This window comes from Calliopsis andreniformis, chromosome 6 (genome assembly GCF_051401765.1).
Source record: "Calliopsis andreniformis isolate RMS-2024a chromosome 6, iyCalAndr_principal, whole genome shotgun sequence".
Lineage (NCBI taxonomy): Eukaryota > Metazoa > Arthropoda > Insecta > Hymenoptera > Andrenidae > Calliopsis > Calliopsis andreniformis.
In genome coordinates, this window is record NC_135067.1 from 16762339 (window position 1) to 16782575 (window position 20237).

General features: G+C 46.7%; 1 protein-coding gene across 1 annotated transcript in view; it reads right to left on the minus strand.

The window, feature by feature from the left end:
• Positions 1-20237, minus strand: part of LOC143180114 (cell adhesion molecule Dscam2) — an 85153-nt gene that overhangs the window by 38383 nt on the left and 26533 nt on the right. The window contains exons 2-4 of the mRNA XM_076379647.1: positions 13543-13863; positions 11654-11815; positions 3307-3456 (exon numbers count right to left, since the gene is read on the minus strand). Of these exons, the coding sequence (XP_076235762.1) occupies positions 3307-3456; positions 11654-11815; positions 13543-13863 (633 nt within the window). The remainder of the gene's footprint in view (positions 1-3306; positions 3457-11653; positions 11816-13542; positions 13864-20237) is intronic.

The window sequence follows — 20237 nt, forward strand, 5'->3', positions numbered from 1 at the left end:
GTGATGTCGCGAAATTTCGTTGGAACAGAACGCAAACTTAGAGAACATAACTCCCGGTATTTTGCTGTTTAGTTAGGAGAGTCTATGCTGTTTTTGGACCAAACCATCGCGTCGCTTTGTGAGGCTGCACAAGTGTGCGTTCTTGTGAAGAATCACTCGAGTCATCAACTACGAAGTAGAGTGTTTGAGGAAGTTCTCTTGGCCTCGTAGATCTTCTACCCCTTAGAGAAATTAATTTTCTGTCAAGCGCAAGGGAGCCTGTATTTTGTTATCAATTTGTATTATTTTTCCGGAGGAAATGGCGTGATGAACCCTCTTGGTGAGGTTTTATTGCACAGTAGGTGACCACAACGTAAAGTACACTTTGGATTTTGGCCGAGTCTCCAAAGAACGACCATTGAAACGACACCCACAGTGGCTACCCGTTTACGAGCATCGCCAGGCAAAAAGCTAAACGACGACGAGATCTGAACGATAAAAGCGAAGATGCTGAACTTTGGAGAAACTATTCGACCGCAGAATTAATTCGACGCTCGGTTAAATCGAGCTGAACCACTGGAGCAGTAAAAGCGAGAAGAAGGAACCTCTTTGACGAGTCTCAGGCGCGAACTTTCTTTCCATCGGACTTCCTCCGGAATCAAATTAAACCTATCATCCGGGGTGGATATTGATTAATCGCCGAGGCCACGATCATCACAATATAAAGGAGAACTTTTCTATTAAACCAACTTTCACGCGTAGAAGTGAACTTCAAAATTCATCACCTCGCTCCTCAAAAATTCAAATCCAATTTCATGTTAGAACTCAATACTCCAAAATTGCGTTTCTAAAATTGCCCTCGGAACAAGATACCGAAGCTTCAGAAGAAAGAAGAACTCTGAGACTACAATTTCAAAGTGGAACCCCCTAAAAAGCTTCACAAGCGACGGTGTCTCGGATTTCTTAGCAAATCAATTTCCCAGTGACCTAAAACAAAATATTTCGAAACTCATTACTGAAACACGATACGGAAGCTTTAAACATCGAAAGGGTGGTCGAGACGCCAGGCAGGGTACAAATTAAACTGCGTCCAGTCGTCCTCCAAAAAGTTCCCAAACGGAAAGCGCTCTCAGATTACTTCCCACAATGATTTCCCTCGGTCGCGACTAGTGGGCGACTCGAGTATCGAGAGGGGAAGATCTCGTGTAGAATGGAGTCGACGGAAGCGTATCTTGCATCGAGCGTTGCTCCATTAGACCCTTGGCTGCGATGCACCACGTCTGGCTTAAGGAATTCCAGTGTTAAACGGTTCGCGGTTCATCCAGCTGCGGTCTTTAATGGACAGCCGACTTAAAAGGCGGCGGCGTGTCCCTAAAATGCCGCCGTGGCGAAGTGTTGTAACGGCGACGTGTCGACGACGAGAAGGGCCAAGTAGTCGGCGAGAGCTCGCGAAAAATGCTGGGTCGGATAATGGCGGAGACTGTGATAAAAAGAGGAACCGACAGGTGCCGTTGAAACAAGACGTTGATGCGGACGGACGTTTGCAAACCGGTGTTTTCCCTTGCTACGTTCTACTTACTTAACAAGATCGATTAACTTCCCGTCGTCTTAATGGTGACTTGATGCATAACCTCCTAAGCTGCTTTCTGCCACCTTATATGCGTCAGCTTTTGGTGCATAAACTCTCGGAGTTTTTATAGCCTTTGAGAGAAAAACAGTGAGGTGCTTGAAAAATTCACCTTGCAAGTTATTAAATTATTCAGTCTCTCTTGAATATTTCTTCTTAACAATTTTTTGTTTCTTTTTATACGGTTTTAACTAGCTTCTTTTGAGTGTGTAGCTTATTAGCTTGCTCCTCGATCCTGTTTCATTTTTTTTATCTTTCAAAAGTAGATGCAAGTTTTTTCATAATGCTGCTAGAAAATTTGTATAAATATCCAGACCTCTGTGGATTAAACTGAACAAACGATGCTTAGTCAATGCATGCCCACGAATCGATCGTTCCAAAGCGAAGGGCAATTTTCTGTTCGCATGAAAGCCAAGTCAAGATGGTGAGATCCTTACGTCCGTGTCCCATCCTCCAACAACAGCCCCTGATTTCGCCGTTCAAGGCAGCGAGCAACTAACGGACAATATGTTCATCTCGCATTCGATTCGATGTCTTCTCTATTCCAGCCGGCGAAGCATCTCGGCTTGCACTTTCATCATTAGCCATCTATTGTTCCAGCCGCTCATCCACATTCGACCCATTTTGTGTCTTATGGATCAGTAGCGCTGTAGCACTGGATGCGAACTGCGCCGACGAATTATCGTATTCATAGCCGAATCATTAACAAGGGTCGATCACTGTCATTTAGATAATCAGGCTCGTACGCGACATGGCAAGAACTCGATCTTCAATGAGCTTCTATAGGAAAGGGATGCGAGTGAAACAATGGGGGAAGGAGGCAAACAACGCCACGGGTGAAAACGAGTAGTATCGTGGTATGTATCGCGCGTACACGTGCACAGTGTCCTCGACAATGCTCGTAATTATGTTATAACCTATTTAGCAGGATGCACCGAGAGCAACGCGTAAAAGCTGGCGGCTATTCGGAATCAGCTCGTATTTTCGACGATGTCGGTGCATTTTGTTTACGACTCGGAGCACTTCGCCGACGTAGAAACACACGTACACAGACCGACGCGGGCCTGTAGCGCGGACGTTTCGGCCATTAGCATTTCGGACACTCATGATTTATTCATGAAGAAGGTAGCGCGCGAGCGCTGCGCGGCAGCGGCCTGTCGGGACCTCGGCTAGCAGGAAGCGCGCAACAATGCATTATGATTTACTGTGCGAAAGGTATGCGCGAGATCGTTATATAAACGCCCGTGTTTAAGTAGATGCACGAAACACTCCCCTGCTTATCCCCGAGAAATGCTTCAAATGAACGACCGCTCACGTAGCCCCCGCGACCAGCTACTTTAATCGCCCACCCGCTGACGCAGCTTTCTGTCCTACTCAAGTCAAACAAATCCGTTCGTTTCAGCCTTTCCTGCAAATTTTTTCGTTGCTCCCCAGGGGGGATTACCAATGCTGTTTATCGTTTAAGAGTGGTAGAGAGGACACGTTAAACCAGTGTACCTAAGTCTAGGCACACACGATCAACAGTTTTGTTTTGACTGACAAAATTGTCGGTGGTGTGTGCCTAGGCTAAAGCTACCGTTCCAAAGCAGCAAAATTTTACAAACACTATACATTATTAAATATTCACTCGTTGAAACGTTTGTGAGAACTTAGAAGAGTGCAAGGGGACAGCGACAGGTGTCTGATAGCAGGAAACTTACCAGTCACGATGAGCTTAGCGTACGAAGAACTTTCCACGGTATCCATTGTAACATGGTGCACAGTTCGGCATCGATAGCTGGAGTGGGCATCGGCTGAAGTCACCGAGAACACCAGGAGCTCGCCAGTCGGCAGCATGTGATATTTCCCATCTGAAATCAGATACGTATCGCTGATTCTACGAGACACGCGATATAACTTTTCCTCCCTCCCTAACGGTTTCCTATTCCCTGCCCTCCTACACATTTTTTTATCGAAATTTCAACCCAATCGCGTCGCGTACCTTCACCACTGCGCGGTTCCTATTAACATGCAAATTTCTTTAATGGAAACTCCTCTCCGTTGTCCAGGTCGTCGCTGTAGGTGTCGTAAATCGACGAACAATAAAAGTATAAGGGCGCGGAAAATGATTTAGAAACTAAGCCTCGGTGTTAATGGTGACCAACGGCGCCATTACGCCAGCCGAGCGAAATGAAAATTCGTCCGGTGGACAATCGTCTCTTGTCGCCTGTATCAGGCTTGACCGAAATAGCGCGGGCTTCCGTGTCGAAGCCCGTGGGGAATGCGCGCGACGACCAGCTAATTCCATACAGTCGTGCGCCGATCGATGTTGGTGAAAAAAATCCCGCGAGTTACGCTGCCGTCAATCGTGTAACCCGGACTTATCGCCAATGGACTAACCTGTGATAAATACATATGGTCGCTATTGTACCAGCATCACGTGGCAAGCATATCGATTTAGCCCTACGATTTCACTTTTTAGTCTTCTACTATAGGATAATCTGTAATAGTAGTAGCTGTAAAGATAATCTATTTCGAGGGGAATTCAAATATTTTATCGCCAAATATTCATGTGTATTCATCGCGCGCTTAGTTTCGAGAATTTGTAACTGGGTCGAGAGCTTTCAGATTAACGAACGTGGAATGATTCGCTGCAACATTTATGCGCTTTTATTTGTTAGCGTTTAATGAGGCGTGAGTCGTCAGAGAATAACGCTTGGGAAATGTCCGCTTTGAGGGTTAATATCCCGAGGATGCACACTAGTAACGAGTGGATTTTGCTACGGTCAAAAATAATTCTGGGTCACCATCCGAATCGATAGTTGTATAAATTCGAAGGTAGATGCGCCGATTTTGGTACCATGCATTTATTTATACAGCCTCGCCGATACAGGCTTGAGAAAATGATCGATCCATGGGAATTGAGTAGATATTCATGATAATGGTAACTTCGATTTACGAAGCAAGAGAATCCGAATGTAACGAGGGGCAGACAAATGCAGCGAATTGGAACGTGGTCGTTGCACTGTCTGCAGCCAACCCGTCGAGGATGGAACGAGCAGATTTCAACTTCAAAGAATTAAATCGCTGCTTTAAATTAGTAAAGACGATTCGAGTCAACGGTTGCGTCAGGATAGGGGGACGCAGAAGGGTGGCTTTGGCGAGCGTGGATAGCGAAAGCTTCGCGGGGATCCACGACTCGGGCCGCACCTCCTAATGTAAATTACGCGAAATCGTTGCACGAGTGACGCTGTTCTGCACAAAGGGATGCTTTAGCCGCTATTTTTCCTGCTTTTTTCGTCGGCCGACACGAAATATATTACGTAAATTCCCCCTTTCCGCGGCCGTTTCAGCCCGGCTACACGCCTCTGTGTGCGATGCGCGCGTGACGCTGTAGAAAATGCATCGCGCGAAAATGTTTTTGCCCGCGTTCACACCTCAACGTATAAACGACTGCATTTACTTCGATACAGTATTCATGCCTGTTGTTCCACCCATAGCTACCCCTTCCACACACCCCTCCACGCCTTTTTGCGCGGCTCCGGTTCGTATACCAGTGTCAATATTTCGTCGTTCGTTGCCGCGCATCCCGTGTGCGCGCCCTCGTGTGTGTATTGCATTATTCTCGAGGAAATTGCTCGAAATTCCAGCCGTTGAAATGCGTCTGCTATAGCTGGCGTGAGTGGGAATGCACGTAAGTCTGGTTACTTCAAGGCGGGTCCCCATGTCCTGACTGGAGGCAGTTCGAAAGAGGGACATAGAAAGGCAAAAATATGTAAATGAAACGCTTAAATTGTACGGAATTCGACATGATTTCCGCGATGGAACATAGAATGCTGGATCACTGGAACAGTGTCGAGGGAAAATAAATATGAAAAGATGGAAAAATACAACAGGAATGATGCTGATTTGTGAATGAAAAGGAAGAAGAAATCAATGAAATGCTTTGTAATTGTAAATTATATCCGAGCGCTTCAAACGATCGAGCCCGCGCGTATGTACAAGTAGTACGAGTATACCGTGCGCGAGGGCTGATGAATCGCGCGGCTCGACTACTGGCAAAATTTCAAGCAACGAACGCCAGACGTTCTAGCCCGATAAACGCAACGGAACGTTAAAAACATCCACCGACAATTTAGTTCGTCGCTCGGTAGTCCGTACGCTAATCGATCCACTCGGCGATATAAGCCTCGGGGAGCAAATATTTTCCGACCACATAGTACAAACAATAGCCACGAACGAGTAGAAAACCGATAATCGAGTATCAAAAGTATAGGACAAAAATACCACAATTATTTCGATCTCTACGGGAATGTAGTTTCGCTGCGTTCCTATAGGTCAGGGTGCTTCGACAAGAGGCAAAATATCTACTGAAATGTTTCCACCTTCACGAGCCGACAGGGACAAAGTAACTTGGTGGACACCGCGAGCATCGCGGGATGAAATTTCTTTTCGCCGACGGGAAATTTCGTTTTCAGCCGCGCGACTGGAATTTCACGCTAATAAGAGTAATGGACTGCAGCGGGGGGCCCAGTGGCATGAAACACGAGCACGGGAGCAGGATCACGTTCCAAGAGCTGAAACGACAGCCGTCTATTTGGCTGATGGCGCAGGATTTAACCAGCGTTCGGCCACGCGAATATTTTTGCACGTACACGCGGAATAATATGCTCGAGTAAGCCACGGCTAGCAGAATGGAAACTGTCGGCTGCGCCATGGTTCTCCAGTCGAAACTAACGGGTACACCGAGTGCTCTTTAGTCCCGAAAAGGGACGCCATTGACAGAGGCAGACAGGGGAAAAAGAGAAAGAGAGACGGCGAGGAGCGACCGATTTCGCGGGATTGAATCCCTCAGCAAGTCTTCTAGCGGTACGTGTTACCCAGGCTTTCTCCCACTCTCGCGGAATGAAAACACGGATGAATGGAGATAGCGGATTTCCGGGGCCGGGTCAAATGAAACATTTTTTAATACCCATTAACCAGCTGAAATGCCATTTAGCCGGTGTAATAATTCTGAAAGTACCAGGTCCTCGGGGAGAACGGGCGCCTCGTATGGGGTTACCATGTTTTTTTTCCCCTCGAGGCTGGCTCGCGAAATCGGGAGTACAATGGCACGCGAGCGAATGCGCGCTTTTAGCCGCTCGAGCATTTAATCCTGGCGAAAATACTAGGTGAGCACGCGTATTGTTTCGATATTACTCGAACGACAGGCGGGCATTAGTGTTAACGTACTACTGGGACATATTGAGATGTCGGCGAATTATTGGATGACGTTACGATTGCTTTTTCCTTCTCGCCCATAATACTGTACCGGAGTTACGACGATAATTCCGTAGTTACACTGGCTGGGATAACGACTGCGATCCATGTTCATAATCGTTACGCGAACAAGTAGCGTCAGTGTAAACTCCAGCCGTCTAATTCGCTATTTCATCCATCCAAAACAAAAGCCCGACCCGTGTACGTGACTTCGCTTCGGTAATGTTCGCGTTTACGTTCAGGATTTAACTACTTGCCACCGTTTCCCCCATCTGTAATTGAACTTCTAGTACTTGGGCCGAATTTCCGCCGTATGGAGCTTATCGATCTCGCTCGTATCGTTAAATTATATTATTAGAATCGTTGCAACTTTGGTTCCGAAGGGATCTTGGGAACCGTACGAGAACAGTATAATTCATGTATCCGTCTTGACTATTACCGAAATATATCTCAGGCTCGATTTATTCCGACTGGGAGGTGTATGTTCTCCAGAGTGTCGTGTGCGAAGCACAGATTCTGGGTTTTAAGGAAACTTCGTCCTGTTCCCACGTGAGAAGCTCCTCTAGAGAATGCAACGTAATAAATCACTCTCGGATTTTCAAAATGTTCCCCCTTCCGCGTCTTGTCATTCGCTTATCGGAGTTATGAATCTCGAGGCGCAGGATCGCGATAAAACGGACGCTTTAAATCGTACGAACTTTCGTCGTATAAATCCTTCTTGTCCCGCCGCGATTCCTGTCCGACGCGCGCTTTCAACGGATCCTCGCCATCATCGCTCGCTCTGATTAACACTCCAACCTGCAATTGTTTTAACCGCTCCGAAACAGAAAACGAAGAAAGCCAGTCTGGTAGCACTCGATACTGGAAAATACCGTTTGCTCGTTCTTCCTCGTTAGACGAGAGGATTAAAGTCTGACAAGCTTATGCAATTAAAAGGAATCTGTTGCAATTGATTTCTGAGGATTATCGCGTGTGAGTAATTAATGGAGTAGGAATTTCTTCTACTCTTATTAGCAAAAATAAATTTGAAGTTGTTGAAAACTTTTGAAGTCAGCGTGTGCAACTAGCAACTGAGGAAAATTTTACAGTGACGAGAATATCTTATTTCCAAGCGAAGAGCGTAAAGTCGTAAAATACCAAAGGGCGGGCGGTGCTGTTGAAAAGTGTTAGAAAAGTTTCTCGTTCTTGTAGGAGCGATAAATCGATATCTTTTAGGCGGCGTTCGTTTTTCATCCGCCTTTTTATACTGCTGCGTTGTTCCTCGGCGATTTTAGGAAAGTTTCTCGGCGAGGAAGAAAAACTTTGGTTTTAAGCTGGCCAAGCTGCAAAGTGTCACATCTTGTTTACTCGGTCCGCTAAGGAAGCCGCGGGGATGAAAACTGTACCGTAATAGAGTCGAGCCATGAACGTGTAGCCAGTTACAGTCCCCAGAATTCAATATCCTATCGCGGTACGCTTTTGTTTCCACAATTGGTGGCGTTCGAGAGCCGAATCGGGAGGTGGGGTCACGCTGAAAAATTCACCGACGCATATTAGGTCAGTCGAGGTGTCGAACTTGGATTTGCTTCCAGTTTCCACGAGGAAGGAAAAGCTTACAAACGGGTAACTTTCGGTTTGTCTAGCTCGCAAGTTCGGAGAACTTGCGAGTGCTGTGAATGAAAACAGTCCTGGAGCTGTTATCGTTGCGATATCGTTCCGCCATCGTTTCGGATTCGCGCTCTCTATATAAACACCGAATACCGTCAACTGTTTTCGCTTCGATTTACGAGCCGCGAAATCTGGATCGACCTACATGTTTCCTATCCTGTTTCTATCTGTACATTGCGATGGGAGAAGAGGGAAAAAAGCCGCGTCTATTTTGGCTCGGTTTAACGAACAACAGACCCTCGCGACGCCAAACGAAATTCTACTCCTTAATTCCCTCATGCATTTTGATGTCAGTCATCTCGCGCGGATCTATCGCGGCAACTGCACGAAACGTAACTACTTTTTGTGTCGGAGCCACTTAAATCGAGCGACCCTTTGAATGCATGGGCCATTGAGCGGCGATGGACGAAAGAAAGAGCGAGAAAATAGGCCAAGGTGGATGGAGCGAGGCAGAGAGGGAACATCGACAGTGGAAATGCATAGTTAGACGGAAGGGTTCGTACAGGATACTGCGGGGCGGAAGATAGTTGAGGGTTTCGGTACACGGGGTCAGGGGGGATGATCACCCCGGACGAATTTGCATTGTGGCCGGACGCTTCGTGTTTGAGCTGCACTGGAGCTCCTGCCGCATCTGGCTGGCTGCTCGTTGCACTTTAATCCGAGGCAAACCATCGATACACGGAACCGAGCGCGCACCGACACTGTGCGTCACCTTTCTGCGATTAATTTAACGGTAGCCGACGGTTGAAAAGTGGTCGATGAAAATGGAAAAAGTTCGCCAGTTTTCCGATGACCACAACCACGAACAATGATAGCTGCACTTTGATGCAGCGGACGGCGACAGTTGTGGAAACAACGATCGTGGCAAGCTTCCTGGCTACTTCTGTTCCAAGATGCAACACGCGACTATCGGGTTGCAATCTTATCACGATTCCCTGGAGTCGATATTGCGAACGAATTATTAAAGTCGGTCTCCACGCGTCTCAAATCTAAGAGAGATTCCCGACACGCAGAGAATTCGATTCCAAGTTGCATCTGATAATAAATTTACGAAAACTATACGCGCACTACGCGACCGTATCGCCATTTATAGTTATCGAGTTTCAATGCCCTCCGTTTGACTCCCTCCTTATTATTGTTCAAGCTCGTATCGCCAAACGGTATCTAGGTTTTACCAATAATGGAAGGGATTCGCCAAAACGAAAATAATCAGAGGTCGGAACGAACACTGTTCGAATAGCTGAGAATCCAGAGTTTCTTGAGGTATCTAGAATATACACAAATTCCTTCGTCCCCAATCTAATATTCCAAATAACTGCTGTCCAAGCGATTCCAATACTACGCGTTGGTCACTCTCGAAACGTCGAGACTCCGTAAACGCTTCGATTACTGACGTTCGACAACCAGACGTCGAACTCCGAGATTAAATCAAATACCTCGGCGGACGGTCTGCGCGCAGAGAGGCCACTGTGCGAAGTCCTGACTGTTCCCGGAGGAAAATCCAATCTTGCAATTGAAGAGGAAACCGGGAAAGGATGGGGACAGGGCAGTCTGAATGGAAAACGAATCACTCGGAAAAGTTTTAGTCGCGCAGATCAGACCGTCGACGCGAGAAACTTCCCGTTTATTCGCTGGTATAATCCATTTGAAAAGAAACGAGAAGGACGGAGCACGTGTAACTGCGATCAAGTTTTTAGAGAGGACTTCTGGAGCAGGGGTCGCGAGAGGAGAAGAGAATGGAAAAAAGGGGCGGTAGAGAAGGAAAGTGCACGGGGTTCGCGGCGCACGTGTGTTTCTGGGAGACAGAATGCTAGATGCGATTGAGACACCGCGACGCGACGTTCAACAATACGCAAAGTTTCGCGCGAGAGCTAGTTTCTAAACTGGCAAGTTGTTCGGATGCCACAATGCAACCATTACGACGGCGGAAGGAAAGAAGTTAGGAAAGTTCCGTGGAAGAGGCTGAAATTCTCGTCTGGTCGGGAGTGTTGAACGGCGCGAGAGATAAAAGTCGTAAAATTTAATGTGCATCGCATTCAATCAGCGTTCGTTTGTGAACGTGCGAGCAGACTCGATTTTTTAAAGAAATAAGAGAAGTCCCTTGCCTACTTCCGTGCAATTTGCGAGTGCTACTATCTGCTGGCTATGACAAAGTTTTCGATTGGTCAGGCATTGGGTGGGATCGAAGAGTAATTGCGCAATGATGATCAGAAGAATGTTTGAAAGATAAACGACGACGAACGCGTCGGCATCGACATCGATGAATCACAGCTAAAACGATAGCAGTGGCAGCAGACGATAAATATCAAGCAGTATCGATTCGATGTCGTATCGCAACGACGTCCTCCGAAAAACATTCGAATCGCTGGGCGAATGCAACGTTGACAGACCCGAGTACTCATCTCGATGGGGCGTGAAAAATCGAGACGCGTAGGAGAAAGGACCCAGCCGTCCCGCTTTTTATCGTCGTTTCGAACAATTTCCGTCGTTTTCATAAGCTCCCGCTCGTCGGTGGTCCCCTGGTCTTTTTTTTGGTTCACCGTGTAATATCACAATTCATGGCAGGGCTTAAAGCGAGCGGCCACGATAATGTGTATACGCTGATACTCGAATCGTCCCCTCAGACTCTAATTAACTCGGATATTGACCAGACCGGCGTATCAGCGTTCCACATGTGTGCATATGCCTTTTTACCCAGCCACGCATCGTTCTCTCCCGACACACACGCACACAAACAAGGGGAAAAGCGGGCAAAAAAGTGCCACACCAATTTATCGGGCTCCTACATTTTTATCGTTTGCGTCATTTTTACGATCCTCTTCGCAAGGTAGTGTAAACGCCAAAAACACCAGGAGCACGTGCACAGAGACGTGATGTCATATGATACCTGTGCAAGGGTCCATTTTCAATGCATAACGAAAGCGTCAATGGAAATTGCGTTACATCGTACGCAGAAACAATTGTTCTGTGTTTCTTGAGATATCAGTTGGCGCTCACATAGAAACGCAAATTACAGCTAGCTACAAGGATCAAAACGATACTCCTGCGCGTGGAGGTTATTCTTTATTCTTTTTCTGAGAAGAAATAACATCCCACCCTCTCGACACATTCGACGTTTCGTACCTATCGAATGACGCAAGTACACATTTCAATTTTACTCACCACTCTTAGGCGTAGGGAAGATGTTGAAGGTAGAGTCCTGAACCCAGGACGTGACCGTCACGTATTCCTTAACGAACGTGGGTATCTCGCACCTGAGCACACCAGTGTTCCCCGCCAAGACGTAGACGTCTTGCACAAGTACCTTATAGTTCTGACGCACCACTGAAAACAGATAAAAATAGCACTTATTTCTATCCCTCTCAATCTGTGCAATATTGTGGACCATTTCCAATTCAAAAATATATATTCGTAAAATGAGTCATTCTACTACAGTTTATTCTCGGGAAACCTCCACCAGAATGCTGTCATTAACCCCAATAATATATACTAGACATTTTCTATGACAAGCTCGTTATTCTACCCCTGAACAAGGCCGCTTTTCAAACCGTCTGGGAGCGGTGCTTTCGGTAATTAGTGCCTCCCCCGTCGCGTTTCCCGTCCTATTCCTACCACTCGGCGTTCCTGCGTAATCCACCTCGTCCGCGTAATGCAGAGCCACGATTCTTTTAGGGGTCGGGCAGAAATTCGCTCGCGATTCACGAGTCGCTAAATGCGATAAGTGATTCTTGGCAGGGCGTCGGGATTGTTAGACCGTTTTCGTCGGAGACCAAAAGAATTCCGCGTGGTCGTTTGTCTCGGTTGGCCACAGGGAGAGCTGGGCCAAAGGAGGGTGCGTTTTTTGGCTTTCTTCGCTCGTGCAGGTGCACAGTCCCTCGTGCACCGGAGCAGCAGAAGGCTTTCCAATATTTATACCAGTAGTATGAAAACCTTGGTAGCAGAACATAGGGAAAGTTGCCAAAATTGTACTACATGTGTAGTTCTGTGTTGTGTTTCCTCTCAGCTACTCATTTCTACGTAAGAACTTTCTGATAGAATTTTAGCTTGAGTGTTTAGCAGCAGTAATTTATTGAAATATTAAGCTACGTAAATAGTAGACACTTGTGCATACGCAATTTACTGTGGAATAACACTTCTGCAGATATTCGTAGAAATAGCTCGATCATATAGACAATTAAAGCGTTCAAAATCTCGCATAGACGCGGTACGATTTAAGTGATCAATACGCATTAAACGGCTCGCCTACTTGGCAGCCTGCAAGAGGCAGCGAATCTCGATCTTGGCAGTGTACACCGCTTGTTAGCCATAAGCGGCCATAAGCGAGTTCCAGGACATACATCTGCGAGACGGGCTAGGGGAGGGACGAAGGAGGACAGGGTGGCGATAAATGTAGTTGGCTCGGCTCTCTTGAGCCGTGATCATTCTTCCAGCTTTCCCCTTGACTCGTGGTTTAGAACATCATTCCACGGAACGGCCGATTACGTTTACGAGCGACGAGATATCGCGACGCTAGAAAGCCTGCACCTCGTCCGATAATACCTGCCTACCCTGCTGTGTCTCGACCGATTTTTACGCGCGGGGAAAATAGGTGATTGTGGCCAGGCGCTAAATTGTATCCGCATCCAAACGCCAGTCAGCTGCTAAGTGCAACGGTAAATTCGCTCTCGGAGAACGCAGTCGGAGATTGCGTACCTACCGCGACATTCTCAATGGCGTAATTGCGAGTAACGATACTCTGAGAACATTCCACGGCAATTTTTAGCCGGATTACGACTGCCATGTACTCTGAAGTCCCGGAAAACACATTTTCCTTGCGGAACAACGTGTAGTTTTCCCGAGCTAAGTTGCATTTTACTGAGACGTGGCTACTAAGAGATGTAGAGCTTCCACGATTCTTGTTTTATTTTTGCTTTTCTGATTAAATTTTCGCGGAGATTGTGGTGGAGGCACTAGGTGGTTATATGTGTACGTGCGTTGGAAGGAGCCTTGGTTCCGAGACGAAAGGAGAATAAGAGGCGATCGGTCGGAAGAGGAGAAATAAAGGTACTCACCGGCCTTTACCGTGATTTCACGGCTCAACACCCTGCCGACGCTATTGGAAGCCTGACATCTGTAAACGGCCGAGTGGACGTCGTGTCGATAGTTCTCCGCTCTGAACGGCAAGAAGTACATCGAACCGTTTACCAGGGTTTTCCGTATGTGTTGTATAGGATTCACAGCTGACCCATCTCCCATAAGCCAATCAATCCTCGGGAGGGGGCTGCCCTGCGCTGAACAATGGATCATTGTCCCAGTCTCGTTCGAGAACTCGATCGAAGATCGTGGCTCCAAGGTCAACACTGGACCCTGGCTATCCAGCACCACTCCTCGTCCTGAAATACGAATTAGCCTTGTGTAAAAGAGTGCTAATATTGATTTAAAATTCAATGTCGATTTCACGAGAATACGAAAATAAATCCATGGAGAACAAATTGAGCTATCGATGGTTACTGATAGTGATGATACTGTTGTAAAGTGGTAACCATGGAAATCTGTATTATTCAATTTATGTAGATATACAGGCCATTCATTTTGTTACAAAACGTCACCAGATGGAGTCGCTGTACACACGGCGTAGCAATAACGCCAAGATCGATCATATTCGATCACCGTCTTGTCAGATATTACGGATCCCACGAAATCATTTACATGTTCCACAAAGAAGCAGTAGTTTATCGATCACCCAAAACTATATGCTACACGAAACGTTTAATTTAGAAGGTACTCGTATAAAAGATGAAAAGAGATTTCTTGCTAAGAGACTAATCAAATCGTGAAAAATCCAGATGTTATCTGAGAACAGTAAAGCAACGAATGCGAGACGAAAATCGGTAGCAAAAAGACGACGAAACAACGGAATCAAGGAGGCAACCCGAATAACGATAACCGAACCATCTTGCCGGCGACAATAAAACGCGCACGTACTCGCATCCCACGTTCGTGGAACAGCCCGCGAATCATCGCCTCGCCGCGATCGCAACATTTACTGTCCCCTTTTCTCCACTCATATTATTTCCACTCTCGGCTGGCGCCCCTCTCTTTTATGTCTCTTGTCTCTCTATCAACGGTCCCTCTTCCCATCGTCGAACGAGAAAATCTGATGAGGCATTTCTGGCGCAGCTGATGCTCTAGCACCGTCGAGAAGCTTTGCCCTCGGAATTCCAGCGAGGTTGTTTTTCGGCGACCGACGGCCACGGGCAAACGAGGCGATGACGCGAATAGGAAATGAAGCGTGGGCAGAGGGGTCAGACGGATCGGTTCCATTATGTATGAACGGCGATTTGATAACCCGCTTGCGCGGAACCCGGAAGACCGGTAAGAGTGCACCAGCAACGAGAGGACCCATAGAGTGCATCCATGGACGCTGCACCGTTCATGTGTTCCCGGAAAGACGTTTATGTTCAGCCGCTTCCTGCTCTCTACGAGCTCGATGCACCTGCGTTACCGGTTTACAGCCATGCAGCGCCGCCATCTACCTCGCGTTTATACACACGACCAGCGGTGCCTGTGTCGCGTACCTGCACACGATGGCTGCGTACGCTCTCTGTCCGCTCTGAATACGTGAACTGTGTATTGCAGAGTATCGGTGCAACGGTGCATCTGCTGCTCCCGTGGGCGTTCTTCCCTTCGAGCATTGCGCGACCGTCGAACGCAGGCCATGATGGAAAATATGGTTAAATTAGTGTGCGTGTAACACAGTTTACCGCTTCCGCGAAACCTCTGCGAAATGGATATTAAGGGGAAAGAGAGGCTATTTTTGCGTGAAAAGAAACTTTCTGGGGAGTTGACGAATAGGGTGAATGGAGATTTATTTAACACGATGACGCTTACGATTGTAAATCGAATGATGTAGGGTTTTGAAGTGAAATATTCTGTATGTATCGGGAACTGTAAGCGAGAGATCTCTTTCTAAGATCGTTTTACAAGCACTTTCGCGTTTGAATGTAGACATCTCTTGTTATAGACTCAGAATATGGAGGAGTTATGTATTCGAATCTTGTGAGCTAAGAAAATCCACTGAAAGGAACGAAACAGGTGTTGGCGTTGGTAACAGACTCTAGATAAATTTATCAAATGCGAAACTATTTGTATCTATGTCACTCCAGTCTCCTGTTTCCCAGGGAATACTATATTTGTGCTTGCGTTCGAAAACGCGGTCACAGTGTTTCACCTACATTCGTATGTGTCATTTCGGATCTCTCTGTACAGTATTCGGTAGAATGCACTTAATCCGCGTGCAAACGATGCACCCTCGAGTTCGCGATACATGTGTCGCGCGGGGGTAGAAAAACGTATACCTCCAAGTTGGAATAAATTCGCTATTAAGAGAGCAGAGCGTGTTTGCATGATGTAAAATATGAATTGAACATTAGCTTACCCAGCGGTCCAGGATAATTGCAACCTGCAGAAAACACGAGGCGAGGATAAATCAAATGTATATTTTCATGTCATCGCGTTTTTGCTTTTCCACGCACCCGCGCTGAGCCCGAGAGTAGTCTATCCTCTCAGCAGCGTCGCGTTTTCTTTTCTCATTTTTTATATGCACTGATACACTGCACTCCAGCGCACAATGAGAGAATACACGGCTCGGTCGACTGTACCGAGTATCGCGCATGTGATCTTCGGAACGTGAAAAAGTGAATTCATCGATAACGCAGACGGTTGAACGAGTCCCGTAAGATAGAAAATTCTTCGTGTTTTCCTCGCGTCGCGCAAGGAGCGTTCCCTAACAGCTGATGATAAAACATGGACTAAACGTTCCTCGAATGAAACTTTGTTCCAGGGGAAATCGAATTTAAACTTTATCGAGCACGCGAGCACTTAGCCGACCCCTCGACTTCCGGTAACTTCGCGGTAAAACTGGCTGAAAATTCTCGAAACGCAATCAATTCAATTTACAACGATGGCAGTCTCAAAGGTCCGTAAACGACGCGCAAGCTGCTCTCATACATTTGTGAACGTTCGACAATCGAAGCCCCTTAGAGCGTGTCGCCTGACGAGACGTATCGCCTAGCAGCTTGAAATTTATCCCCAGCTTTTCGTCGCGCACCTGCTGCCGCGCGTATAAGATCGCGCATAATACGTGGAAGCCCGATTGAACGCGGCTTAATTAATCACTGGGAAATTCGGTGCTAAAACTTGTTTGCAGTTGCTTTGCCCGAAGCATAGTGGTTAATTTCGCCTAAGCGCGGAGAAACCGACACAGCTTGATGGAGTTCTATCAGATGCAAGATAGTCGCGAATTTTTTCCCTCTGCGAAAATTTGCTTAGGTCAGCCTCTTGTAATGATTTACGAATACACCTTTTCCATCGATAATTACGTAACAAGGAAATTCGATGCGCTTGTGTGAGTCGGTTCCAGTGTTGCGTAATCACCGGATAACCAAGTCGGCAGACAATTATACAGAGACAATGTCCCTGCCACAATGAGCGCTTCAGCTGTCTCCCTTTCGCGACGCAAGTATTTACTGTCGCGTGTTTGCCTCCAGTTACAGCGCGTCTAGGAAAATTCCAAATATCGTGCACACTCAATTCTTGATGCGCTATAGGTACGGGACATGGGATTCATTAGAATTCTATTGAGTTGATGCATAATAAACTCGAGCCGTGTTACTATTCCTTTTTTTCTCGGTGGAAATGTTGATTTTCATGAATCAAAATATGTTATTTTATAGCGTCACGTTCCTGTTATGGGTACGTGTTGTTGTTGAATTCATTAAGTTACTAGTGTGTTTTTGAGAGAGCAAGTTTTGGTGATGGTGTGTCAAGTTGGATAGAAAGAACATTTCTAACACCTGCTGCTGCACGAGTTCAAGAAAGCCATCACTGTTACAACGCTGTTAAGAACATTTGCGCTGTGTATGAGGAAAATGCTGCTTCAAATACTTGAAGTTGATTCTCTTAGTGCACCGTATCCACGGTTTTCATTAAAGTTCGATGGGCTGCTGCAGGCATTGCCATTGAGATAAAAAATTCAGTCTCCGAAATAGAAGAACTTCTACTGTGCCAGCACAACATGTTCTTAATAGCATCGAAAACGGTGACATCTTCATTAAACTTGGTTATAAAAGTAACTGTTAAAAATGTTTGTTTCTCTCCACTTGACGTTCCGTAATTTGTGATCTCCAAAAAATACATTAGTAACTCAATAAATTCGATAACAACGCGTACGTATTTCGTGAACATGAAGCTATAAAATAATAAATTTTAATGAATGTCAATAATTTCACTGAAAATGACGAGGAAGAAACTTATCCGTCAATCCCATATTTTCAGGAAATGTATCGTTGAGCACACAAACGACAGGGTATGCTTAATTCATTACTTCACGTGGATTTACATTTGTACCAATTATGCATCGACACCATTCGCACCACTCCCTCGCCCTGGCTCTCTTATCGTATCCGAAGTTCTCTCTTTGAACGTGTTACTCGGCGGCGGGCCTGTTTAACGTTCGCACTACTCGATACGCGCTAGTTCCACTGCACATGAAGCGTCTCGGCGCGACTTCGCCACTTGAAACGTTTCGTGTATTTTCAGTGGGACAGGAAATTACCTTCTGCAAATGTTGCCCGATTCGGCGGGATACTTTTTGCAACAGAAATAAATACAGGGGTTGACAAAAAGCACCGAGTCTCCTGAATAGTAGCCACATCGATCTATTGAAATCCACGACGTGCTCTTTTAAAGAAACACGAGTGATCTTAATGGGCACCTAATGCATTCTCTCCGAAAGGAAAATGTTCTCGACATAAGAACTTACTTACCAAAGAGTAAAAAGGTAGAATCGTTTCTGATGAAAAACCCTTGCAGTGTACATACAGAAACAACATGCGGTACCATTGTCGCATAAGATGACTACATTCATTAAATAAGTGGGTCAACTCTGATTTTCAGCTCTACGAACTTGCACATGGGAAACGAATACTTTTCGTGCGGACCACCAACACTCGGTGCCTTTCACCCGAAACAGGAGGAGCATCAGCAACCAAAGCGTGGCGAAGAAAACACCTTTGAAGAGCTTCCAACAGTCACCCCCGTTGCTGCATCCCTCAGTGCATTCCATTACGCACGTATGACCGAGTGACGGTTACATGGGCCGCCTCCGTCGTTCCAGGGGCGCGATACACCTGTGCCCGTCCACAATTATGCACTGGCGCCATTTATGCTGCATTTATACACTCGATCCCCCTGTTGCCTCTCTTTGCCGCCGCTCCACCTACACCGTATCCAGTTATTCGGTCATGCAGGTGCACTCCCATGCGATGAGCGTGTATGCACGCGCTTAATACACGCGAGTGCATCGACTGGGTAAACGTTGCGCCGCTGCAGCGACGACCAGCCCTGTATTCTCGCGCTGCACCTCACGCTCCTGATTAATTACAGAGCACCGTTACCGCGCAACGATGGCTGCATCGCGCCCTGTATTATCATCCACGGTGCACCGCTCCCGTGACGTCACTGACGAATTAAGCGGCTCGTTCGACGTTCGCGAATGTTCCCACGGCTTTTCTTATCGGAGCGACCCGGTTCTCGACGGGAAGAAGAAGGATCGCTCTCGATTCGACCAGGAATTTGGATATCGCCGATATTCGTCCTGGAAATCGTTCCTCTCGGGATCGCGTTCGAGCGTGGGATCTTCGAAGACGTTTAATTCTGTAATTAGACTAAGCTCTCTAAACCCCAACCTATTCAAGATTCGAATAGAGGTGACGCACCCCTGACTATCTTTAGATTTCAACTTAGCTCGAGTTTCGCAGAGAATTGCGGAACACTAATGTGGACAGCTGTCGAAGTTGGAGTCTGCTTACTGTTGCCATTTCGGACAGATAATTTCGAATTGCTTAGAGGATTAAGGGCTCTGAGATATTTAGTACGATTTTCAGCGATACTCTGTTACTACCGTTCTAATCGAATATCGATGCAATCGGATTCCATAGTACCTGTTCGTTTCGAGTACTTTAACAATAATGACGACCGTGTACCAGTGCGTTATCGAGGGATCAAAGCTGCTCAGAGTACAGGGCGCCGCGCAGGGGGTGTCATTCAATTAACAGGCAAGCTCTGACTGGGATGACGTTGACTGGCTGATCGGTTTTAACGCACGTTCGGGGGGGAGTTCCTTTCGTTAATTCGAACCGGTTTAAACAACGCCAGGGATCGATAGCAACGGTTCGCGATTATCCTTGCGTTTCGCTCGGCTAATCCGACTTAAGCGCCAACATAAATACGAATATATATTTCGCATACGCGAAATCCCGAAGTTAGCTGCAATGCAGCAGCCGACTGCCGTCGTGGATTTCGCCGGCACGCGCACACCGTTACGATCGTTTGATCTGGATCATGGCTAATTTCACCGTTGGTTATGGCGCACAATGCCGTACCAATCACGCCCTGACTACGGTGCAGTGCGCAGTCCGATTGGTCCCTCTGCCAGAGGCATGTATACAACATCGACGGATCGCGCCCGATTGTGCGATACCAACGTGAGACGAACGCGTATCCACACCCACGTACACGAAAGTCAACCAGCACATGTACATGTAATCGACGACGGCCAGATAAAGCTGTGAGACGGACCAATTCGCGTCGAAGCCATCGACTTCGAAATGCTAAATTTCGTTTCGATCTCGCTGTATCGTGTTATTCGAAGGCGCGAGAACGCAGAAAGCAGATACATTTTCGAATTACGAGACGATAGATCGCC